Source organism: Saccopteryx leptura, chromosome 6 (genome assembly GCF_036850995.1).
Source record: "Saccopteryx leptura isolate mSacLep1 chromosome 6, mSacLep1_pri_phased_curated, whole genome shotgun sequence".
Lineage (NCBI taxonomy): Eukaryota > Metazoa > Chordata > Mammalia > Chiroptera > Emballonuridae > Saccopteryx > Saccopteryx leptura.
In genome coordinates, this window is record NC_089508.1 from 36,691,702 (window position 1) to 36,718,693 (window position 26,992).

Genomic DNA, 26,992 nt, shown 5'->3' on the forward strand with positions numbered 1-26,992 from the left:
TACATCTGAGGCCCTGGCCAGTTAGCTTAGTCAGTTAGAGCATTGTCCCAAAACACAAGGTTGTGGCTTTGATCCCCAGTCATGGCAACCAATCAATGCATAACTAAGTGGAACAACAAATGAATGTTTCCTCCTCCCCCCACTCCCCTCCTTTCTTTGTCTCTTTAAAATCAATCAATAGGCCCTGGCCGGTTGGCTCAGCGGTAGAGCGCGGCCTGGCGTGCGGGGGACCCAGGTTCGATTCCCGGCCAGGGCACATATGAGAAGCGCCCATTTGCTTCTCCACCCCCCCCCTTCCTCTCTGTCTCTCTCTTCCCCTCCCGCAGCCAAGGCTCCATTGGAGCAAAGATGGCCCGGGCGCTGGGGATGGTTCCTTGGCCTCTGCCCCAGGCGCTGGAGTGGCTCTGGTCTCAGCAGAGCGACGCCCCGGAGGGGCAGAGCATCGCCCCCTGGTGGGCAGAGCATCGCCCCTGGTGGGCGTGCCAGGTGGATCCTGGTCGGGCGCATGCGGGAGTCTGTCTGACTGTCTCTCCCCGTTTCCAGCTTCAGAAAAATACAAAAAAAAAGAAAAAGAAAAAGAAAAAAAAATCATCAATCAATAAATTTAAACAAAAACACATCTGAGCCCGTGTAGAAATAACAAGACGCTGTAATGTGTATCCTGGATGGGATTCTGAAGCAGATTAAAAAGCACAATAGGGCCTGACCAGGCGGTGGCACAGTGGATAGAGCGTCGGGACTGGGAAACAGAGGATCCAGGTTCAAAACCCCAACGTCGCAGGCTTGAGCACGGGCTCATCCAGCTTGAGTGGAGGCTCACCAGTTTGAGCACGGGGTCGCTGGCTTGAATGTGGAATCATAGATGTGACCCCATGATAGCTGGCTTGAGCCCAAGGTCGCTGGCTTAAGGGGTCACTCGCTCTGCTGTAGCCCCCCAGTCAAGGCACATATGAGAAAGCAATCACTGAACAACTAAGGAACTGCAACGAAGAATTAATGCTTCTCATCTCTCTCCCTTCCTGTCGGTCTGTCCTTATCTGTCCTGCCCCCCCTCTCTCTGTCAAAAAAAAAAAAGGCACATTAGGGAAAAACTTGAAATATGAATAAAGTATAAACTTAGTTAATATGGTATCAATATGGCCCTGGCAGGTTGGCTCAGTGGTAGAGTGTCAGCCTGGCATGTGGAAATCCCAGGTTCGATTCCTGGTCAGGGCACACAGGAAAAGTGACCATCTGCTTTCCAACCACCCTACCCCCCCCCTTTATCTCTCTATCTCTTCTCCTCCTACAGCCATGGCTTGAATGGTTTGAGCAAAGCTGACCTCAGGAACTGAGGATGGCTCCATGGCCTCACCTCAGGCGCTAAAATAGCTCTGTTGCTGAGCAATGGAGCAGCAGCCAAGATGGGCAGAGCATCACCAGATAGGGGGTTTGCCAGGTGGATCCCGGTTAGGGTGCATGCAGGAGTTTATCTCTGCCTCCCCACCTCTCACTTAATAAAATAAATAAATAAATAAATAAGGTATCAATATTAGTCCTTTTGTAGTGACAAAGGTACTATATTAATGTAAGATGTGAATATTTGGAAAAACTGGGTATGGGTATACTAGAACCGTTTTTGCTATCTTTGTTATAATTCCAAAAGTATAAAATTGTCCTAAAATAAGGTTTATTTTTAAATGTGTTTTAAGAGAACCTTTAATAGTAGATATTCAATTATATTACTTTATTCTCTCTCTCCATATATTCATGCATATATGCACACAAAAAAATACTCAATATTAAATACCATTTTTTTTTAGCACAATCTCTGTTGAGGGTACTTTACATAAATCCTTGCAAAATCCTACCAAGTTGGTTGGGTTATTCCCATTTTGTCAGTGAAGTTCCTAGAAATTAAGCAACTTTTCAGGGTCACAGCTGCTGGATCCAAGTCTGTCTGCCACCAAAGCTTATACCTATTTTGCTATGAACTTCTGTGTCAGTATGTTGTCTCAGTCAGGGTCCAACCAGGAAACCAGAAAACACTAAATATTTAACTCGGAATCACATGCTGGGGATTGATTTCACAGAGATGAGAGCCAGAGGGGACAGGGAGGCAATCGGAGGTTAGCATCCGCAGAAGGCTGCCAGCACAGCTGGGCTGGAAGCTCACTGGGGTCTGGGCAGAAGGGAACCAGAGGCTAGAACCATGGAACTTGCAGCCAGGGGGAGACACAGCTGCCAGAGACACTGTCCAAGAAAGAGAGGACAAGAAAGCCTGTGGGCTCTCCTGTTTTGCCCCCACCAATCTCCTTCTAATCTCCAGCGTGGCTGATGGCTGAACACAGACAAGAAGCCAGCTGCCTCAGGACCTGAGAGGGATCAGCCCTCTGCGATGCGGAGTTAACGCGGAACAACAAGAACGGGTTTGACGACAAGCAGGTTCACGGTCAGATGTATCAGCAGAAGCCCTGGATACAGACGCATGTTCTTACCTCCCACTTGGCACAGACATCTCTACTCTTTTCTTCCAAAGACAGCTTTACATCCTCAGTTACATTATTTTTCAGTTCTTCAACAGCTTTCAAGTACTTGGCCAGACTTTTAGCATTAAAAATTAATAGGGCTTCCTAAAAAAAAAAAAAAAGATGCAAACAAGAACATGAAATCCTCATTCAACTGCCAAGTCCTCAAAGCTAATTTTGGTAGATCTTTCACAGGTTTTAACTGAGGACTCTCTGAGGACTGTTTAAAGATATAGAGGGGACATCTCTGTAAATTCAGCCTGATAGCCCATTTGCTCCTCTTGAATTCTTTTGAAATAAAAATTGCAAAAATATTTCTTATTTAAATGTAGTTTCACACTTGAGACCCAGATAAAGACTTCATATTTATGATATGCAAAATAATTTTTGTTACCCCTTTGATAAATAATTAAAAGGCTTATTGTGCAGGATAATGAGCCCCTGGCAAGGTTTTTTCTAACGTTCTTTTAAGTATTGAGCAGATGACCACACTTCCTTAGCCATACAACATGAAGAGTATACTAGCATATATAAGAGATTAGCGTTGCAATCAGACACAATTTACAGTGGGATTAGTATGGCAAATATTTAATGTTGTACACGAGTATTTTATGCTGTAAGAAGGCAACAGTACCGTGCCATACACTCCTAAGTTTTGCACAGAGCCAACCACATGACCAGCCCTGCCCCAGGGAGGACCAGCAGTAGACAGGAAAGGGAAATGCCTTGCCAGGAATGTGTCTGCTCCTCACCAGCTCTTACAGAGTATTATCTGCCAATACTTTATAAGAACAGAATCCTAGCTTAGGTGACTAGTGAATGACAGAAGAAAAGACAGTTTAAGGCCTGTGAAAGAGGCAGAAAACTCTAAGACAGGGGTCCCCAAACTTTTTACACAGGGGGCCAGTTCACTGTCCCTCAGACCGTTGGAGGGCCGGACTACAAAAAAGACTATGAACAAATCTCTATACACACTGCACATATCTTATTTAAAAGTAAAAAAACAAAACGGGATATTTAAAATAAAGAACAAGTAAATTTAAATCAACAAACTGACCAGTACTTCAATGGGAACTATGGGCCTGCTTTTGGCTAATAAGATGGTCAATGTGCTCCTCTCACTGACCACCAATGAAAGAGGTGCCCCTTCTGGAAGTGCGGCGGGGGCTGGATAAATGGCCTTAGGGGGCCGCATGTGGCCCGTGGGCAGTAGTTTGGGGACACCTGCTCTAAGGAGACAAGAAGACAGAAGTAATACTAGGGGAGAAAGCAATGGAGATGAGCAGGAATTCGTCCTTGCATTCATTACATATTTACTATGGGCCTCCTGCACAAAAGGTGCAATGCTGAGCCCCAGGGACCTTGGCTAAGGCTCCCATGAGGACTGCTTGACTATGAACTAGAGAGATATTCTAACCCTGTATGCTGGCAGCGGGCTCCTATCATTCATGTGTGTTCCTGGAGTCCCAGGGGGTCTCAGAGAAGTATCTGGGTGGCAGGGACCTTGTGTCTGCTGTGAAAACGGATGTACTTCACTGACTGCTGGAGGAAAAAGGGAAAACCAAGGCCCGAGATTCCAAAAGGAAGGTGGGCAGGCAGAGGAGAATGGTGTGGGAACGGGCACCTCTCTTTTCTGGTAGGGAAGGGACCCAGAGTTTCTCCATTTTCTTTCCCTTCTCTCTTTCCTGGCCCTGGCCAGTTGGTTCAGTGGATAGAACATTGGCCCGATATGTGGATATCCTGGGTTCAATTATCAGTCAGGGCACACAGGAGAAGCGCCCGTCTGCTTCTCCCCCTCCCTTTCCCCTTTCTCTCGCTCCTCCCCTCTCGCAGCCAGTGGCTCAACTGGTTTGAGCATCAGCCCTGGGCACTGAGGATAGCTTGGTTGGTCCAAGCATCAGCCTTAGACACTGAGGATAGCTTGATTGATTCAAGTATTGGCCACCGATGGCAGTTGCTGGGTGGATCTCAGTCAGGGCACCTGTAGAAATCTGTCTATCTCACCTCCTCTTACTTAAAATAAAAGAAATGGCCGACAATAGGGTCCAGCCTGGTTATCAATCCACAAAGCCAAAATAGAGTTGAGGCCCCTAAGAAAGAGAGGCCACAGTGGGCATAGAGAGAGGCTCCGGCGGGAGCTCCTTTTCCTAAACAAACTGGGAGCAGTGTGGCACCGGGAGAAGTATTTATTGCTTTATTTCATCTCTGCCTCCCACAAAATGCCTTGCTCATTTTAAATGTTCAAGAAGTATGTTATCTGCTGAATAAATGAATGAAGGAAAGGAACATGTATTATCCTACTGCTGCAATGGTCCACATATAGATACCTGGTTTTACCTTTACTTCCCACCCCCTCAAATATCTCCCACTGCATTAATTAATAGTGAGCCTCTAATCTGGATACATCTTAAGCTGCCTACCAAACCATGAAAAGTCAACCTATAGCTATCTCCATACACAACATCCTTGGGTCATTACTGATAAGCATATGTCCCTAAATAACTTGTTTCATTTTAATAAGAAGAAGGTTATTTTACAGTTGAAGAATTGTAACTACTCGAAGTGTCTTCATATGCTTTATTTTCATCTGAAATCTCAACAAATTTGGCAGCTAGGTAGGGCTAGAATTATGATGCCCATTTCATTGATTTAAAAAAACGAGAGAGGTGACGTCACGGAAATGGCGCCGTGAGCAGCGCGTCCGACAGATCTCCCCAAAATCACAACAAATTTATCAACTAGAAACAGGAAAATTTATCTTCGGAGCAAACTGAAAGCAAAAGGACTGTTATCACTCGAATCTGAGAGACGAGGGTGTGGAGGAAGCTACCGCAGGGACGTTCATTCAAGCCGCGAGAAAGTACGCCGGTGTGCTATCAACAAGACCACCCGCAGATGCCAATAAGAAAGAGGAAATCGAATATTATGGATACAAAAGAAAGAGAGGTAACACAAATAGATGTGGAAAAATCGATGGAGAAAAGACTTAACATATTGGAAGCCTTGGAGCTAAATGACAGAGAATTTAAAATAGAAATCTTAAAAATACTCAGAGATATACAAGAAAACACGGAAAGGCAATATAGGGAGATCAGAAAACAACTCAATGAACACAAAGAATATATTACCAAGGAAATTGAAACTATAAAAACAAATCAAACAGAAATGAAAAACTCAATTCACGAGCTGAAAAACGAGGTAACAAGCTTAGCTAGCAGAACAACCCAGATTGAAGATAGGATTAGTGAAATAGAAGACAAACAACTTGAGGCACAACAGAGAGAAGAAGAAAGAGACTCAAAAATAATAAAAAACGAGAAAGCCCTACAGGAATTATCTGACTCCATCAGAAAGAATAACATAAGAATAATAGGTATATCAGAGGGAGAAGAGAAAGAAAATGGAATGGAGAATATACTCAAACAAATAATAGACGAGAACTTCCCAAGCCTGTGGAAAGAACTAAAGCCTCAAATTCAAGAAGCAAACAGAACACCGAATTTTCTTAACCCCAACAAACCCACTCCAAGGCACATCATAATAAAGATGACACAAACCAATGACAAAGAAAAAATTCTCAAGGCAGCCAGGGAAAAGAAGAGTACAACATATAAAGGAAGGCCTATTAGATTATCATCAGATTTCTCAGCAGAAACTCTACAAGCTAGAAGAGAGTGGACCCCAATATTTAAGGCCCTGAAAGAGAGGAACTTTCAGCCAAGAATACTATACCCATCAAAGCTATCCTTCAAGTATGAAGGAGATATAAAAACATTCACAAATACAGAAAAGATGAGAGAATTTATCACGAGAAAGCCCCCACTCCAGGAAATACTAAAGGGGGTTTTCCAACCAGATTCAAAGAACAAAAGAAAACAACACCACAAGTAACAGCTCCACCAAGAACACAATAAAACCAAACTTAAACTGTGACAACAAAGGAAAAAAAAGGGGGGGGGAGAGAATGGAGATTAACAGTAGCAAAGGACGATGAAGTGCAGAAATACTTATAAGATAGGGTACTACAATGAATATGGTAGGTACCCTTTTCATTACTTAATGGTAACCACCCTTGAAAAAACCACCACAAAAACACATGACTTAAAAAAGGTAGCAACAGAGGAAAGAAGTATGGAACACAAACAAACAGAAACAAATGATAGAAAAACAAAAGAGAAGAATCAAACTAGATACAAAACTAACAGAAAGCAATTTATAAAATGGTAGTAGGGAACCCACAAGTGTCAATAATTACACTAAATGTAAATGGATTAAACTTACCAATAAAAAGACACAGAGTAGCAGAATGGATTAAAAAAGAAAATCCAACTATATGCTGCCTACAAGAAACACATCTAAGCAACAAGGATAAAAACAAATTCAAAGTGAAAGGCTGGAAAACAATACTCCAAGCAAACAACACCCAAAAAAAAGCAGGTGTAGCAATACTCATATCTGATAATGCTGACTACAAGACAGAAAAAGTACTCAGAGACAAAAATGGTCACTTCATAATGATTAAGGGGACACTGAATCAAGAAGACATAACAATCCTTAATATATATGCACCAAACCAAGGAGCACCAAAATATATAAGACAGCTACTTATTGACCTTAAAACAAAAACTAACAAAAATACAATCATACTTGGAGACCTCAATACTCCGCTGACGGCTCTAGATCGGTCATCCAAACAGAGAATCAATAAAGATATAGTGGCCTTGAACGAAATACTAGAACACCTGGATATGATAGACATCTACAGGACACTTCATCCCAAAGCGACAGAGTATACATTTTTCTCTAGTGTACATGGAACATTCTCAAGAATTGACCATATGTTGGGCCACAAAGACAATATCAGCAAATTTAGAAAAATTGAAATTGTACCAAGCATATTTTCTGATCATAAAGCCTTGAAACTAGAATTCAACTGCAAAAAAGAGGGGGAAAAACCCACAAAAATGTGGAAACTAAACAACATACTTCTAAAAAATGAATGGGTCAAAGAAGAAATAAGCGCAGAGATCAAAAGATACATACAGACAAATGAAAATGAAAATACGACATATCAGAATCTCTGGGATGCAGCAAAAGCAGTAATAAGAGGAAAGTTCATATCACTTCAGGCCTATATGAACAAACAAGAGAGAGCCGAAGTAAACCACTTAACTTCACACCTTAAGGAACTAGAAAAAGAAGAACAAAGACAACCCAAAACCAGCCGAAGAAAGGAGATAATAAAAATCAGAGCAGAAATAAATGAAATAGAGAACAGAAAAACTATAGAAAAAATCAATAAAACAAGGAGCTGGTTCTTTGAAAAGGTCAACAAAATTGACAAACCCTTGGCAAGACTCACCAAGGAAAAAAGGCACAGGACTCAAATAAATAAAATCCAAAATGAAAGAGGAGAGATCACCACAGACATCATAGATATACAAAGAATTATTGTAGAATACTATGAAAAATTATATGCCACCAAATACAACAATCTAGAAGAAATGGATAAATTCCTAGAACAATACAACCTTCCTAGACTGAGTCATGAAGAAGCAGAAAGCCTAAACAGACCAATCAGCAGGGAGGAAATAGAAAAAACTATTAAAAACCTCCCCAAAAATAAAAGTCCAGGCCCAGACGGTTATACTAGTGAATTCTATCAAACATTCAAAGAAGACTTGGTTCCTATTCTACTCAAAGTCTTCCAAAAAATTGAAGAAGAAGCAATACTTCCGAACACATTTTATGAGGCCAACATAACCCTCATACCAAAACCTGGCAAGGATGGCACAAAGAAAGAAAACTACAGACCAATATCTCTAATGAATACAGATGCTAAAATTCTAAACAAAATACTGGCAAACCGAATACAACAACATATTAAAAAAATAATACATCATGATCAAGTGGGATTCATCCCAGAATCTCAAGGATGGTTCAACATACGCAAAACGGTTAACGTAATACACCATATCAACAAAACAAAGAACAAAAACCACATGATCTTATCAATAGATGCAGAAAAGGCTTTTGATAAAATACAACACAATTTTATGTTTAAGACTCTCAACAAAATGGGTATAGAAGGAAAATATCTCAACATGATAAAGGCCATATATGATAAACCATCAGCTAACATCATATTAAATGGCACTAAACTGAAGGCTTTCCCCCTTAAATCAGGAACAAGACAGGGTTGTCCACTCTCTCCACTCTTATTTAACGTGGTGCTAGAAGTTCTGGCCAGAGCAATCAGACAAGACAAAGAAATAAAAGGCATCCATATTGGAAAAGAAGAAGTAAAGGTATCACTTTTTGCTGATGATATGATCCTATACATCGAAAACCCGAAGGACTCCACAAAAAGATTATTAGAAACAATAAACCAATACAGTAAGGTCGCAGGATACAAAATTAACATACAGAAGTCCATAGCCTTTCTCTATGCCAACAATGAAATATTAGAAAACGAACTCAAAAAAATAATCCCCTTCACGATTGCAACAAAAAAAATAAAATACCTAGGAATAAACATAACAAAGAATGTAAAGGACCTATATAATGAAAATTACAAAGCATTGTTAAGGGAAATCGAAAAAGATACAATGAGATGGAAAAATATTCCTTGCTCTTGGATAGGAAGAATAAATATAATCAAAATGGCCATATTACCCAAAGCAATATACAAATTTAATGCAATTCCCATCAAAATTCCTATGAGATTTTTTAAAGAAATGGAACAAAAAATCATCAGATTTATATGGAACTATAAAAAACCCCGAATAGCCAAAACAATCCTAAGGAAAAAGAATGAAGCTGGGGGCATTACAATACCTGACTTTAAACTATATTATAGGGCCACAATAATCAAAACAGCATGGTATTGGCAGAAAAATAGACACTCAGACCAATGGAACAGAATAGAAAGCCCAGAAATAAAACCACATATATATGGTTAAATAATCTTTGATAAAGGGGCCAACAACACACAATGGAGAAAAGAAAGCCTCTTCAACAAATGGTGTTGGGAAAACTGGAAAGCCACATGCAAAAGAATGAAACTCGACTACAGCCTGTCCCCGTGTACTAAAATTAATTCAAAATGGATCAAAGACCTAAATATAAGACCTGAAACAATAGAGTACATAGAAGAAGACATAGGTACTAAACTCATGGACCTAGGTTTTAAAGAACATTTTATGAACTTGACTCCAATGGCAAGAGAAGTGAAGGCAAAGATAAATGAATGGGACTACATCAGAATAAAAAGTTTTTGCTCAGCAAGAGAAACTGATATAAAAATAAACAGACAGCCAACTAAATGGGAAATGATATTTTCAAACAACAGCTCAGATAAGGGCCTAATTTCCAAAATTTACAAAGAACTCATAAAACTCAACAACAAACAAACAAACAATCCAATAAAAAAATGGGAAGAAGACATGAATAGACACTTCTCCCAGGAAGAGATACAAATGGCCAACAGATATATGAAAAAATGCTCAGCTTCATTAGTTATTAGGGAAATGCAAATCAAAACTACAATGAGATACCACCTCACACCTGTTAGATTAGCTATGATCAACAAGACGGGTAATAGCAAATGTTGGAGAGGCTGTGGAGAAAAAGGAACCCTCATTCACTGTTGGTGGGACTGTAAGGTAGTACAACCATTATGGAGGAAAGTATGGTGGTTCCTCAAAAAACTGCAAATAGAACTACCTTATGACCCAGCAATCCCTCTACTGGGTATATACCCCCAAAACTCAGAAACATTGATACGTGAAGACACATGTAGCCCCATGTTCATTGCAGCACTGTTCACAGTGGCCAAGACATGGAAACAACCAAAAAGCCCTTCAATAGAAGACTGGATAAAGAAGATGTGGCACATATACACTATGGAATACTACTCAGCCATAAGAAACGATGACATCAGATCATTTACAGCAAAATGGTGGGATCTTGATAACATTATAAGGAGTGAAATAAGTAAATCAGAAAAAAACAAGAACTACATGATTCCATACATTGGTGGAACATAAAAATGAGACTAAGAGACATGGACAAGAGTGTGGTGGTTACCAGGGGTGGGGGGAGGGAGGACAGGGGGAGAGTTAGGGGGAGGGGGAGGGGCACAGAGAACTAGATAGAGGGTGGCGAAGGACAATCTGACTTTGGGCGAGGGGTATGCAACATAATTTAATGACAAAATAACCTAGACAGGTTTTCTTTGAATATATGTACCCTGATTTATTAATGTCATCCCATTACCATTAATAAAAATTTATTTAAAAAAAAAAAAAAAAAAAAAAACGAGAGAAATTAAATTCTTGCTCAATGTCACAGAGTCAGCTGTGTTCTTTACACTGTGTCACTGAATCTATTCAGCAGGTCTAAAATAATATACTGAATTTTTAAAATTCTCCATATTAATGTTTATTTTTAAGAGTCTCAGGGGAACAATGTATAAAACTGAAGAAAAGTTTAAAGGTACAATAACTTCATGTATGATCACAGTGATGGAAACATCTCGATTTCAAAGTACATAGTTGCTAAGAATAAAACTCCTATATTCGATAGTTGAAAGAGCCCCACCTTGTACTTGGAAACCAGTTTACTCTGGCTGTCTCTCTGGCCAAGTAACTGCTCAGCTCTTGTAATGTACGATTCCAGGTCCTTCAGTGATTCTTCTACCTTCCGCCTGACATCCAGGTCTGGGGAGACGTCAGCTGAGTTCTTCAACACTGCAACTAATTTTACCATGTTGATCTGTGAAGACAAAATTCTCAACTTAACACTTGGCCCAACTTCATACAAAATGTGTAAATTAATAAATATTTTCTTTGGGTAGCTACTCATATTTTCCCGCTAGCCATAAAAGTACCTTATTTATTATAGTGATATTCTCCAATATGCTTTAAATGATAAAGCAATAAAAGATAAAATATATACAAAACATTTCCAAACTACAGGGTAACTTCTCCCCATTTCCCCGTCCTCCCACTGACCACTTGGTTTTAAAAACTAAATTCAAGAATAGGGAATATGAAAGAGGGACCTGGACTTTCTCCTTAGCTTCTTGAATCTTTGCTTGAAGCCCAGCTCTGAGAACATGTTCGAGGGACTGCTGGCTGGAAATATTTTGTACATCCATTTGTAATGTGTCTTCCATTCTAGACACAAGCTCTTCATACATAGACCCTTTGGCAATAAGATGCTATTCAAACAAATTAAAGCGAAATCACAATAAACATTTTGATTAATGTTAGACATTAACTTTAATCAGAAGTCATAAAAGGTTAATTATTAATCCAAATGAGGCCAATTTATATTCTAAAGAATGTTATTTTGAAATTTTACATTTATGCAGTCAGATACTGACCATAGTCTTTTATAGATTATTCTTTATATACTAAGCACTTCAATAAAATAAAGACTAAAAGTCATACAATACCAACAGGGAGAAAATATGTTGAGATACTAGTAGTAATAAACCTTAAAAAAGTAAGGTGCTCTAAGTCAAATCAGTTGCAAGGAAATCTAATAACATCTCTGGAGAAAATGGCTACTGGAAAATAATATTTTTAGAACCATGCTTTATACCACATACCAAAAATAAATTCATATTTATCAGAAAGTTAAATATAAAACTACAAAAAGAAGAAATTATCTGTAAAAGTTGAATTGCTCTCTGAGTGTGGAGGACCTTTTTAGACATATGAGTAGGAATAGAAATGACTACATAAATATAAAAATTTTCCATGTAAAGTAAAACAAACTTAAAAGTCAACAACTTGGTAAAAATATTTACTCCACAAATAAAAATGGCTCATGGTTCAAAGAGCTTATAATTTCAATAAGAAAAAGACTAAAATCCCAAAGAAAACTCAGAAAATAAAGAACAGATAGATCACAGAGAAAATACTAATGAACATTTAAAAGTTGAATCTTACATGCAATCAAATAAGTACCAATTAAAACAATGAGGTATCACATTTGGTATCAAGTTAGCAAAAAATTTTTTTTCACTTACAACTTTAAAGTGTGTGACAAGACAGAAATTATACTGTGTGATATCAACTACGTAAATGTTTATCTCATTTATCTTAGAGTAGTGGAATTATGATGACTTTAATTTTATTCTTTATACCTTAATGCCGTATTTAAATGTCTAAAATTAGTACGTATGTTTATTTATAATTTCAATGTTTTACCCTTTTTGGGTAAATCTTGGTTACATAAAAGTACCAAACGCTCATGTAAAAAACATGAACAAGAACAGAAAGTGCAACACATAAAGAAAAAGTTCCTCCGAAATGAACTAACAAGCAGAATAGAGACAGATTCATTCAGAGAAAGCAGGCTGACAGCTGTTGGGGGAGGGGGAGCTTGGGTGAGGGTGGTGGAGGGATAGAGGAAAAAAAGTACCAAAAAACCCCTCGTGGACATGGACAACAATGTGGTGATTGCGGGGCGGGGCGGGGTTGGGGGATATAGGGCAATGAACAAAGACTTGACTCGGTGGGGTGAACACACAATACTGGTATACAGAGATGTGTTATAGAATTGGGCACCTGAGCCTGTATAATTATGTTAATCAGCGTCACTCCAATGAATTTAAAAAAAAAGAAAAAAGAAGTTCCTCTTCTTCCTCATCTCTCCCTTAGTGGTTAGTCAACCATTCATACACATTCATTTAAAAAATACTTTATGTCTACTATGTACCAGGAAATGTGCTAAGAGCTGGGCATAGTGCAGTAGTATCAAGACAGACAGAGTTAGCTATTTGTATACCCTTACACACCCTTTCTATGGATATCAAAGCATAAAGTATAAAAAAAATCAACTGTTTTAAAAAGCACTAAAAGGATCACATCACCTGTACTGTTCAGCAACTTGCAGTTCTTACTTTACAATATTAATCTTGATTCAATAAAGACCTAATTAATGCCTTCTTAACGGAAGTTATGTTTTAGCATGTTTGTGTTTTCACTGTTATTTTTTAAAATACTTTTAAATATTAAATTTCTCATTTCCCACTTATTTTTCTAAAATAAATTCCAGATACAGCAAATAAATAAAAATAAAATTAGAAAGGCACTGGCATATGGCACAGGCACGTTTATATCTATAATATGCCCAAAACAATAAAAAGTATCACTCTTATAAATAGTGAAAACACAAAATGCTATGTATACACCATTTCAGAAATGTAGATCTAAAAGAATTACACAAATGTTCCTTTATTCCGGAACCTTTCCATCTTGCTGTAATTTATGATATGCTCCATGGATTTTATAGCTGAGCTTGGAACTCAGTAGAAACCATGATTGTAAGTTCATTCCCAGGAGAACTGAGTGATATTAAAACACAATCTTGCCTCATTGCTTTTCAATGAGTCGACTGCCTGAGAATGAAGACAGAACAGAGTTTTAACAACATCCGTCAACCTCCTCTACATAAAGAAGGGAAAGTGACTTAATTAGTGGGTGAGCTTTCAAAGCATGGATTGCATAATCTCTCATATTCACACCGCACTGAGCTATATGAGACTGAACTCACTTATCTCCTCATTGCCCTCTCACACAAGAAATATTTTAATCTCCATTTTGCAGCTGGGAAAATTAATTCAAGAACTTCGATTTATATGGTATTATTAATGGTTGTCCAATCTATCCTCTGTCTTCAAGCAAAATCACAGCAAATGATTCATGAATAAGAATCCATGCTATTTGAAAAAGTCCCAACAAAGAAAATCCAAACAGTAGTATTACTCTTTACTCTAAAACTTATTTATCATGTCTACAATCATGAAAGTTGTCCTTTTACTACTCTTATGCTCACACCTGCAAAGGTTCTTCCATTGAAGTATCAACATCATCTTGGTGTCTCAGAAGATCCAAAACAGATTTGGTTTCTGCTTCCCAGATTTCCACGTCTCCAGTGAGTTTTTTTACCTCTTCAGCCACTTTCAGTTGCCCTGTGAATTCTTCATTTCCTTCCTCATATTCTTCCTCAGCCTACAATGTTCAACATTATCACTAAGAAAATGGCAATGTTTTTATTATAAAATAATTTTCAATGTTAAAAAGTTATCTCTTTTTTTCCTAAAGAGTGCCAATTCAACATATTTTAATGATTTAAGACTCAGTTTTTGGACAATGACAATAATACTTTATGATAGTCCATATCACTTTAAATATTAAAAGGTTTATCCACATTTGTTTTCTTAATGATAATATCATGCCTATCAGTTGGTTACTATTATCTCCATTTTACATATAAGAAGATGAAATCTTAGAAAAATTCTAAGGTATTGCTTCTATAAATCCATTTCTAACCCTTGAAATCTTACCTTCTCTGACAGCACGGATGGACCTGGAGATCATTATGCTAAGTGAAATAAGCCAGGCAGAGAAAGACAAATATCATATGATCTCACTTATATGTGGAATCTAATGAACAAAATAAACTAACAAGCAAAAGAGAAACAGACTCATACATCGAGAGAAAGCTGACAGCTGTTGGGGCAGGGTTTGGGCGAGGGAGGTGAAGGGATAGAGAAAAAAAATTACACATGAGCAGGGACAACAGTGTGGTGATTGCCAGGGGCGAGGGGGGAGGTGGAGGAAGGCACAGAGGTGATAAATAATGATGGATGAAGTCTTGACCTGCGGGGGCGGGGGTGAACTCAATACAGTGTACAGAGATGTGTTGTAGAATTGGGCACCTGAAACCTGTATAATTATGTTAACCAGTGTCCCTTAAATAAAATTCAGTTAAAAAAATTTTAAATTCAATACAGCTATCAGCAATACTAGTTGCAAAACATCCTCAAAAAGAGAGAGAATCAAATTTCAACAAAATTAAGCCTTTTCCCCTCAATAATCTTTCAATATCCACTAGGTTGATACATTACAGCTTTACATGATAAATACATTCTTGTGTTTTGACAGAGACAGAGAGAGGGACAGATAGGAACAGACAGACAGGAAGGGAGAGAGATGAGAAGCATTAATTCATAGTTGTGGCTCCTTTGTCTCCTTAGTTGTTCACTGATTGCTTTCTCATATGTGCCTTGACTGGGGGACAACAGAGTGAGTAACCCCTTGCTCAAGCCAGCGACCTTGGGGTCATGTCTATGATCCCACACTCAAGCCAGTGACCCCATGCTCAAGCAGGTGAGCCCGTGCTCAAGCTGGATGAGCCAGTGCTCAAGCCGGTGATCTTGGGGTTTCGAACCTGGGTCCTCTGCGTCCCAGGCCAATGCTCTATCCACTGAGCCACCGCCTGGTCAGGCAATAAATACATTCTTAAAGTTGTTTTTTTTACCGGATTGCATTTTAAATATGTTAGAAGAATACACTATTCTATATTCTTCTATTGTAAAAGCATATTGCACAAAGCCAAATCTTTCCTGATTGCTCTGATTAGGTCTTACAAGCAGTAGGAAAATACTGGCACTCCGTCCCAGCCACTGGCCAAAGCCAGTTAAACATTACATTCTTCAGTAAAACAGTAAGTTATTCTGAAGAAGACACATTTCCCAAGCCATAGGTATAATACCTGGGCATGATTTTGATTTTTTTTGTTCCTTTTTGCATATACTTATCTATAATCTAAGATCATTCTCTTACCCAACAAAGCAACAAATAAAGATTATATTTGCCCCCATTTTACAGAATGGAAACAAGACACAGGTCAGGGACTAGCCTGAAGCTGGACAGTGTCTAAGCACCAGTCAGAAGTAATCTGAAGAAAAAACATTGGTCCCTTTTCCCCAGCTGAGAAGTCAGGAATCCCCTCCTCCGTAACTGAGAGACGTAGGACTAACAATAAAGACTTCAGGAAGGGAACCCCAACAGCATTTTACTGGAAAATGATTATGCTTTTGATATGATCTAATAATCATATTTACCACTGTTTCAACAATATGGCTTTTTCAAAAGAAAAACGGCAAAATTAAAGCACCCAGGTTCGAAACCCTGAGATCACCGGCTTGTGCACTGGCTCATCCAGCTTTATACAAACGAAACGAAGTATGACTGTTTTACCTTTATATTCTGATTGTGACTTTCAGGAAGTCCTAATGGCTCAGTGGCTGAAAAATCAGAAGTTGTTTTGTCTTCTTTAGATGGCTGAATATTTTCAGAATTGTCAAGAATGGGCTGATCCTGTTTTTTTATTAGTGGCAGTTTCATTTCCTATATAAAATTAATGTCATAAAATTTAGTGCTTATATGTTTCATGCAAAAATGTATTATTACCAATAATAAACAGATATATTATAGTCAATACATTTTAAAATGTAAGCATTTCCCATAAAATACCTGTCTCAAATTGTGAAGACTAAGAAAAAGAGTTAATAATTTAAATTAGAAATTTATGTATAGTCGGCTTTTATGAAGCACAATGCCAAATATAAAGATAAATAAAGTTCAATGTATGTTCTCAAGGAACTTAAAATCTAGTAGGCAAATATATTTAACATTCTTCTTCTTCTTTTTTTTTTAGTTGCATCACTTGAGCTGTTCATTGATTGCTTCTCATACATGCCTTGACCAAGGGGCTCCAGCTGAGCCACTGATCCCTTTGCTCAAGCCAGTGACCATGGGATCATGTTGATGATCCCACATTCAAGGCAGCAACCCTGTGCTCATGCCAGATGAGCCTATGCCAGGGGTCCCCAAACTACGGCCCGCGGGCCACATGCAGCCCCCTAAGGCCATTTATCCGGCCCCCGCTGCACTTCCGGAAGGGGCACCTCTTTCATTGGTGGTCAGTGAGAGGAGCACATATCACTTGTTACGGCTAGCAGTGACAAATATGGAACCGGATATTGACCATCTCATTAGCCAAAAGCAGGCCCATAGTTCCCATTGAAATACTGGTCAGCTTGTTGATTTAAATTTACTTGTTCTTTATTTTAAATATTGTATTTGTTCCTGTTTTTTTTTTTAACTTTAAAATAAGATATGTGCAGTGTGCACAGAGATTTGTTCATAGTTTTTTTTTATAGTCTGGCCCTCCAACGGTCTGAGGGACAGTGAACTGGCCCCCTGTGTAAAAAGTTTGGGGACCCCTGGCCTATGCTCATGCTGGTGATCTTGGGGTTTTGAACCTGGGACTCAGCATCCCAGGTTGACGCTCTACCCACTGGGCAACCACTGTTCAGGCTGTAACATTATTCTTTAACAGTAAAGGAATTTCAACTGGAAAGCTGTGTTCTATGTCCACACAAAAACTAGTACATGAATATTCAGCGCAACATTATTCATGAGTCAAAAAGGTGGAAAGAACCCAGATGTACATCAACTGATCAATGAGTACATGGAATGTGGTATATCCATACAATTGACTATTATTATTTGCTGGTAAAAAGAAGCCAAGAACTAATAGATACTACCACATGAAGGAACCTTGCAAACATTACTCTAAGTCAGCAATTTTGAACCTTTTTCATCTCATGGCACATATAAACTAATTACTAAAATTCTGCGGCACACCAAAAAAATAAATTTGATTAAAAAAATAAGTACGATTTTTGTTTACATTGGACAGCTATTGTTGGGTTGTCTGTTGTTATTTTTTATTTGACAATCCAAAGAAAAAGAGGTCAGGCCCTAGCCAGATGGCTCAGTTGGTTAGAGCGTCATCTTGATACACCAAGGTTGTAGGTTCGATCCCTGGTTACGGCACACACAGGAATCAACCAATGAATGCATAAGTAAATGGAACAACAAATCAATGTTTCTCTCTCTCTCAAATCAGTAATTTTTTAAAAAAAAAAACTAAAAGAAAGGAGGCCACTGCTCCCTACTAAACAGTCAGGCACACCAGTTGAAAATCACTACAATAAATGAAAATAGCCTGAAATAGAAGACCATACATTATATGATTCCATGTATGTGAAATTTCCAAAATAGGTAAATCTATAGAGACAAAAGGTGAATTAGCACTTGCCTAGGGCTGGGGAGGGTAGGAGAAAATGGAGAGTGCCTACTAATGGGTACAGAGTTCATTTCTGAAGCGATGCCAATGTTCTAAAATTGTTTGTGGTGACCACTGCCCAGCTCTGAATATACTAAAAATAACTGTGAGATACTTTCAATGAATGAAATGTATGGTATATGATTTTATACCTCAATAAAGCTGTTAACAAACCCCAAAACTTACCAGCTGAGTTTTTGTAACAAACTTTCTCCATCTTTTATTCAGCCTTCTCAGTTCTTTAGAAATAGATGATCCAATTTCAGCATTGCTGACTTGAATTAAGAAATTTCCTACTTCATTTAAAGTAGTATGTTCTAAATTCCACTGGGATAGTGTCTCAAAGGGAACCTACATAACATATAGGTAAAATATTTTAATGACAAAATATTTATCTTTCTATGATCTATCAATAGATCTTTACCAAGGTTGATTATAAGCAAAAGTGAGTGTGAGGCTTTTGCAGAATTCTGACCCTCTCTTTAGACACCCCCCTCCCAACCCTGTTGATCTAGCCCTGTTGATCCCTACGCCCTAACTGGTCAGCTCTAGACGTCTGTCATCACTCCCGATCCGGGACATGTAGGAAGCATCTCATCTTCCTTTCTAAGTGGCTGATCAGCTTAGAGCAAATGTTCTCAAACTTAGTTCATGATGCCTTCAATGTCTCAGTAATTTTTTCATGGATTTCTTCCGGCAAGAAAAATGATCTGAAAGCTCCCATTTTTAAGTAGTCAGGTCCAAACAACTGCATAGTGTCCAACAGACCAGTCTTATTGTGTCTCCCTCAAAATTTAAATTATCTTTAAATTCTTTCTTTTTTTTTTTAACTTCCAAGAGTTCTCTTTCGCAGCTCAGGGCACCTCAGCACAGTTTGGGAACCAAAAGGCTTAAAGTGTTCTGTTTCTCAGAGTTTGTAAATTTTAATAATAAAAGAACTTGAAAAACAGAAAAACTGTTGAAAGCCAAAGACCTGTTTTTCTAGTATAAATAAAGGGTGACAGGGAGGAATAATGTCTCACTAACCCCTCAGATAATCTTTTTGTACTCATACACTTACGCAAATTCTATTTTTCATACGAACAGCCTATTTTCTGTTAAGTAATTTTAGTTTTTCCCTAGCAAACGTTTAATTTGAGAGGCTAGCTATATCCATTTGCAACAGAAGACAAATGAAAGAATAACTACTTCAGAGAATGATCATAGAACAGATTATTACATGAATAGCAAATGAAAATAATAATGAATTACACTGAAGTTCCTTCCATCATCTTCTGATTTTTTTCCTCTTGAAACTCAGAAAGATTTTAGAGCTCAAAAGTATGTCAAAATTAAACATTTTAAAACATCAATTTATTTTCTATTTTTAATCTTTTTTTATTTTTCAATTACAGTTGATACACATTATTATATTAGTTGCAGGTGTACACCCCAGTGATTAGACATTACATACCAAATGATCATCCCAATAAACTTCTCACCTGACACCACACATAGTTATTAGAATATTGACTACATTCCCTATGCTATACTCTACATCCCCATGACTATTCTGTAATGACCAATTTCTACTTCTGAATCCTTTCGCCTTTTTAATCCATCCTTCCAACTCTCCTCCCATTTCCATGTCAAAATGTTCTCTTTATCTGAGTATGTTTCTGATCTGCTTATTCATTTATTCTGATTTTTAGACTCAGTTGTTGAGAGATATGTTTTTATTTCCTTTCGTAAAACTGTAGCACTATATCTTCCAAAAGCTATACTGTGTATATAAAGTATACTTCAATAAAGCTGTGTGTGTGTGTATGTGTGTGACCTATAATGAGGAAAAAACTGCCTTCGGTGGTAATCTTCAGACAAAACTAAACTCTTTCCAAACCTTCAAGAATTTCCCAACAGTACTGCTTACTCTTCCCTAATATCTAATTTTTGGACTAAAAATGAGGGTCTCCAAACAATACAATTGTCTTGCAATACAAGACAGAAAAGGACAATTGAGCAGGTGCCATTCGACTGCAGATACCTCTAAAACTGGTTCCTTCTTTGTCTCCTCAAAACAAGCCTTTAGGAAGCGAAGCTTTTCCATATAAGTAGTCCAACCTGTCAGAACGTTTTGCAGAGTGGACTTCACATCATATATACTATTTCTATACATGGAAATATTATCTTCCACCATCATATATTGTTCACTAATATTCTGATATTCTCCACCTAGAATATTAACAAGAAAGAAATCTTAGAAAATAGTTTTTATTAATAAAATACCATTAAGAAAAATATTTGCGTATTAACAGTAGCAAAATCAGTATGTACTTTAACAACATTAAAAGTAAATGTAAGAATTTCCCAAAGAAAATGTGCATATAAAATATTAAGGTCTAAAGAAAGTGAAAAGAGATAAAATGCTCTTTTTAAGCGACCATTCCATCAAAAAGCTTTACCCAAATTCATATGAAGTTCTTCACATTTTTGAAAAGCAGTTTCAAGTTGAGCTAGGAACTCTTTTTCTTCAATAAATTTCTGGGGGGGGAAAGGAGACAAAAACATATTGACAGCTTTTACTTTTTAAAATGTGCAGCGAAATCCAGAACCAGACATAGAAACAGTGATGAGACACTTAGACACTAACGCTTGTTTAAGGCATTCCTTCTATAGACTCAAGTAGGCAAAAAAGCAGGGCGGTCAGAAAGAGACAGAGAAGGTCCAGCAGACTGAATTATGAGGAAGAATATTGCATCAGGTATGAAACCTGAAAAATTGATCTTAACATGGTGATATGGTTCCATAATGGTTTTCCTCTGGTGGGAAAAAGCATGCTGAGTATTTATGGCTACTTCAAAATCTTCTACCTGACCTATTTACTAATATTGCATAATTTGTATATGTTTCTCTTCTTTCATATGTTTATATTAGTGTTGAATAATTTTTTATTAGATATATTTGAGTATGTTATAGATATAAATAGATACTATCCATCTTGCAAAAACATTTGAGAAATTACCATTAACTAAATTATTATGTGTCCTGCCCTAGCCAGGTAGTTCAGTTGGTTAAAGTATTGTCCCAACATGCTTAAGGTTGTGGGTTCAATCCCCAGTCAGGGCACATACAAGAATCAACCAATGAATGTATAAATAAGTGGAACAATAAATTATTATGTGTCCTATACAAGCAAATTATGCTATGGAAAAATACAGTTAATTAACAACTGTATTTATTGTACATTATTGTATACTGATCGTATGATTGTTTAAATTTAAGCATTAATAATCAAAGAAAAAAGAAAAAGAAATATATTCAAAGTCTAATCTAATTTAGAATGACGCTTTCTATTTGGGAATGTACAATGTTCAAATCATAAATTGTAATAAATCTCTCTTCCTGTTTTTCAACTTTATGCAATGAAGTTTACAGTCTTGGATTTTTCTTTTTGTCCCTCATTCCAAAAAGAAGGAAACAGCAAGTAGCATTTGACATTCCTAGGATGCTTTACTTTTAATTTACCAATGAATATATACTTACATTTAAGTCATTTGTGACGTTTCTTTCTATAAATTTCTAGAGCTAAGCCCTCTCCCTAAAAAAAAGCCTCAATGCAAAATATACTGCTTTTCTCACCCTTAAAACTGAAAGGCTAAGAATAAAATGTTCAAAACAAATTTTAATTTTTGAATAAAACCATTTACCTGAGTGGGGAAAAAATAATAACATGTCCAGTAAATAAAAACAGACATTTTTAATGGAAATAACATCAAGACTTTCTCTAGCTATTATGTTAATTAGCTGGTTAACGGAATCTCCCCTGTTGTAGTAAATAATAATATTTTCACTCTTATTCTTCCCTGGTGTCTGTTATTTGACCATCTAGAATTCTTTTCTCCAGGCAATGGAAGGTACCAAAAAATACCCAGCTAAGAACCTGAAAAGGTAAAGGGAAACTGTGCCAAGGAGAAATGCATCCCAGCACCCAGACATGGACGGTTTTCTAAGACGTGAAATAAAACGCTTACGTGCCAGTCTTCCAGCAGCAACTCCACAGATTCTTTGCTCCCGTATTTGATGTTCCAAACACCCAATCTGGATTTCACTTCATCTAGCAGACCAAGGACAGAGCACTTATAGTAATGAAACTCTAAGAGTGGAATGAATTTTTTCCCCGAAATATTGTTGATTCTGGAAAATAGAGCAAGTTTTAGAATTTAACTTCGTATTTTAATGGGACAAATGTGAGCTATGTGGCATTTTAAAAAATATTGGAACTCTAATTTGCCTTTAAAACACACAGTACTCAGATGTATCTTTAAATCTTTTTTAAACAAAAACAAACATTTTGGCTAGATCTATAACAACTATTATATTTCTAAGGTGAAAACATCTAACAGAACATTTTTCTGAAGAAATTATAACCCTATTGAGAAATCCGATAATAAAACGTTAATCTCCAAAATATCCTACCAAATTTGAAAACTTCTGTATAACTTAATGCAACTATACCTTCAGCCTTTTCATAGTAAGAACAGTTTTCATTAAAGGCAAATACTCTCTTATAATCATTCTAGTAAGTTGCTTATAAGTAGTAAGAAAAGAGATGTGGAAACCAGCAATGAAATAATCTTTGTATTTGCAGTATTAGCGTTTCTAAAGTGCTTTCATGTATCTCCTCCCTCACCCGGTATCCTTAGGAGAAGTGCACACGCTGATTATCATGATCCTATGCTGACAAACAAGGACACACGCTCAGAAAGACAGAGTCACTTGGCCAGAACTGGGATACAGAGCTCAGTGTCTGACTGTAAACCCAGAACTACTTCTACCACCACATCGTCCCATTCAATATAAAGAGACAGCATGTTAGCATGACATTATGTTTTACAGAAACAGGGAAAGTACTGTTACCAAGATTTAAGGACTATTTCTCAGAAATGATCTAAAAATCTACATTTTCTGGTCCCTACAGCACCACTGAGTGCTCAAACACGAGTGGCTCCAGCAGCTGTGAAGGGGGAGTGTTACAAACCGTCTTTTCATTTCCTCCAGTTTGTAAGGTGGTACCAACGGCAACTGCTTTTCATCTCTGTTTTCAAATGCCAGGAGAGTGTTCCAGTGCCAGTCAAGTTTATCCATCAGACTCTGGAAGGAAATTTAACATGATGTGAACTAGTTGTATTGCTGAACATTGTAACTGAGGGTTTGTCTGTCTCATCTGTGCTATGCACGCATTGCATCTAAGGTTTTGTGAATAAATGTTTTCATCATGTTTTAAACTGGCACAGTTTTACAGAGAGGCAGACTGCAGTTTCTTTGGCAAAGCTTATTAAAATCTTTTGTTTTCAGATATATTTTTATGTGCTCAAATGCTATAAATCTCATATTCCAAATTCTTCATGCCATCTGAGTGAGGACTCAATCTCCCCAATTTTAAACCAGTCTCCCCCCTCCTTTTTCATCAGACTTTCAGTAGCTTTAGAACTCACTGGACTCTATTCTTATTGCTTCCACCTTAAACTAGCACATTCTCATGAAGAATGTGAAGGCACCTTCCAGGTCTCATATATCCCCAGGGGAATAATTCTCAACCACCTTCAAATGCCCACAAGATTTTCTTCCCTCTTGCTAGAACAAAGCCTTTCTCAAGAGCAGTCCTAACAAAATATAGATTCTGGACCCTGGCCAGTTGGCTCAGCGGTAGAGCGTCGGCCTGGCGTGCGGGGGACCCGGGTTCGATTTCCGGCCAGGGCACATAGGAGAGGCGCCCATTTGCTTCTCCACTCCCCCCCTCCTTCCTCTCTGTCTCTCTCTTCCCCTCCCACAGCCAAGGCTCCATTGGAGCAAAGATGGCCCGGGCGCTGGGGATGGCTCCTTGGCCTCTGCCCCAGGCGGTGGAGTGGCTCTGGTCGCGGCAGAGCATCGCCCCGGAGGGACAGAGCATCGCCCCCTGGTGGGCAGAGCCTCGCCCCTGGTGGGCGTGCCGGGTGGATCCCGGTCGGGCGCATGCGGGAGTCTGTCTGACTGTCTCTCCCCGTTTCCAGCTTCAGAAAAATACAAAAATATATATATATAGATAGATAGATTCTGCAATGCTCCTTTTTTCCCGACCTTGAATACAGCCATTTTCTCTCGCACTAGCGCCATGGCTTCCGCGTGACCCCGGGTGGCTGGCAGGTCTTCGCCTACAAGCTTCTCCACCTCCTGGAGCCAAGCTTCAATTTGGTGCAGGGGAGAGGGCAAGTCATGATTCAGCTTTGTTTCCCACACATTAATCTGAAAAAAAAAAAAAGGACCGTGTTCCTCAGTAGACATTCTTCTAGTTTATTTCCTCATGCCTATTATGTTTAATTCTTTAAAGTTTCTCTGATCCGTTAGTTAAGGAAATCTTTATCAATGTGTAAACTTTTAGTTCTAAATATCATTTGGCTACCTGCTGACTGAGATGATTTGCTTAAAAGCTGTAGGAGAAGAGGATACACGAATAAAAACAACTGTTGCGATAAATCCATAATCAGTTATGAGAGGGAAATTGGAAATATTTAAAGCACCCCCTCAAAGCAGGGGTAGACGACTATACTGGATGACACGGACTCAAAGGCTGTATGCCCTTGTGTTCTCTGACATTACAACGACACCTCGCAAACAGGTTTATAAATTATTATCTCTACATTTCTCTTGAATATCTGTCTTTCACTGAACCCCCCCACAATGCAGGCAACATTCTTCCTCAGCCCTTCCACCACTCCCTACAGGCACACAAGTCACACTAATGCCAACTACATCTTTCCCCAAACACTGACTGCCCCTCCACGTCTCGCTGTTGCTGCCCCTTCTAACTGGATTTCCCCCCCCTTCACTAAGCACCTTCAAAACTCACTCCCTCACACAGTCATTCATTCACTGAAGAAACAGTTATGAATCATCTATTGTGCTAAGCAACAGGATAAAGAAGTAGAAGAGTTCTGAAGTGCGTAGGGGACACGTGGTGATCACACAGAGTGCTTGTGGTAGCACAAATTAGATGTACACACAGGACAGCATGGAGGCATCTTAAATACATTGTGCTCAGAAATGAAAGTAAGACACAGAGTAACATATAACATCAATTTACACAACTTAAAAAGACACGGACACAAAAACACAACACCTATCTGCGAAAACATAAAATAAAGAGATCCACGTTAAGCACATCACAGTGGTGACGTAAGGAGAGAGGGGAATGAAAGGAGGGTATGGGTATAAAAGTAAATACACACAATTACACAAGTGAATAAAAATAAGAGTTAAGACTCATGAGCCATGAAGGGGAGAGTTAGTTTCATACAGTCCTCTACATCTGAGGGTAAACCAGGTAAATAAAAGTTATAGTTCTTGCCTTAACCACCTGGCAGGGAAAGCAGGTAAGTACACAGTTATAGCAGAGTGTGGTCAGCAGAGGGGCCGGGGACAACCCTGGAATAACGTGAACTCCGCACCGACGACAAGAATTCTTCAATACAATAAAAATTCAGCTCTCAGGTGACCACCTTTCCTGATGACCGAATGAAGAATGGGGTTTTTTATCTGAACTCACATGGCTCTTTGATGGCATTTTGGTATTCTCATTTCAAAGGTACCCCGATGAAGATCAAGCACAAGTCAAAATTTGTTTCACTCAAGTGATTTCCTCTAATGAAAGTATGAGTTTTGATTCTGTATTTTCTCTTTCCATTTTATTCCTACTAAATAAACTGCCACTATTCTTAGAGTTAAATTATTTCTATACAGAGAAAAGCATTGGCAAAGTTTGTATACTATATGGGTTATTTAATGGGGGGTGGGTGAAAAAGGAGAAGGCATTAAGAAGTACAAATTGGTTGTTACAGAATAGTCATGGGGATGTAAAGTACAGCATAGGGAATGTAGTCAGTAATAGTCTAATAACTATGTATGGTGTCAGATGGGTGCAAGATTTATCACATGATCACCGAGTAAGTTATATCATGTTTAATCACTGAGATATACATCTAAAACTAATATAATAATAATGTATGCCAACTGTAATTGAAAAAATAAAAATTATTTTAAAAACATCATGAATTCTACTACATGCAAGGCAAATTGTTTTTTAACAACGCTTAGGCACTGGCTGGTTGGTTCAGTGGTAGAGCGTAGGCCTGGAGTGTGGAAGTCCTGGGTTCGAGACCCGACCAAGGCACAAAGGAAAGGCACCCATCTGCCTCTCCACCCTTCCCCCTCTCCTTTCTCTCTCTCTCTCTCACTTTCCCTCCTGCACCCGAGGCTCCATTGAAGCAAAGTTGGCCCGGGTGCTGAGGACAGCTCCATGGCCTCCGCCTCAGGCACTAGAATGACTCCGATTGCAGCGGAGCAATGCCCCAGAGGGGCAGAGCGTCGCCCCCTAGTGGGCATGCCAGATAGATCCCGGTCGGGTGCATCCGGGAGTCTGTCTCTTTGCCACCCTGCCTCTCACTTCAGAAAAATACAAAAAAAATAGATTTTCA

The 26,992-nt window shown here is 38.5% G+C and overlaps 1 protein-coding gene across 4 annotated transcripts in view; it reads right to left on the reverse strand.

The window, feature by feature from the left end:
- The window catches only part of SYNE2 (spectrin repeat containing nuclear envelope protein 2), a 350,331-nt gene that overhangs the window by 209,635 nt on the left and 113,704 nt on the right, over nt 1-26,992 (reverse strand). For all 4 annotated transcript variants that reach the window (XM_066342067.1, XM_066342066.1, XM_066342065.1 and 1 more), the window contains exons 12-22: nt 24,600-24,764; nt 23,521-23,633; nt 22,514-22,676; nt 20,945-21,023; nt 20,527-20,714; nt 18,690-18,854; nt 16,568-16,717; nt 14,360-14,533; nt 11,572-11,730; nt 11,109-11,282; nt 2,478-2,612 (exon numbers count right to left, since the gene is read on the reverse strand). In XM_066342067.1, coding sequence (XP_066198164.1) covers nt 2,478-2,612; nt 11,109-11,282; nt 11,572-11,730; nt 14,360-14,533; nt 16,568-16,717; nt 18,690-18,854; nt 20,527-20,714; nt 20,945-21,023; nt 22,514-22,676; nt 23,521-23,633; nt 24,600-24,764 — 1,665 coding nt within the window. The remainder of the gene's footprint in view (nt 1-2,477; nt 2,613-11,108; nt 11,283-11,571; nt 11,731-14,359; nt 14,534-16,567; nt 16,718-18,689; nt 18,855-20,526; nt 20,715-20,944; nt 21,024-22,513; nt 22,677-23,520; nt 23,634-24,599; nt 24,765-26,992) is intronic.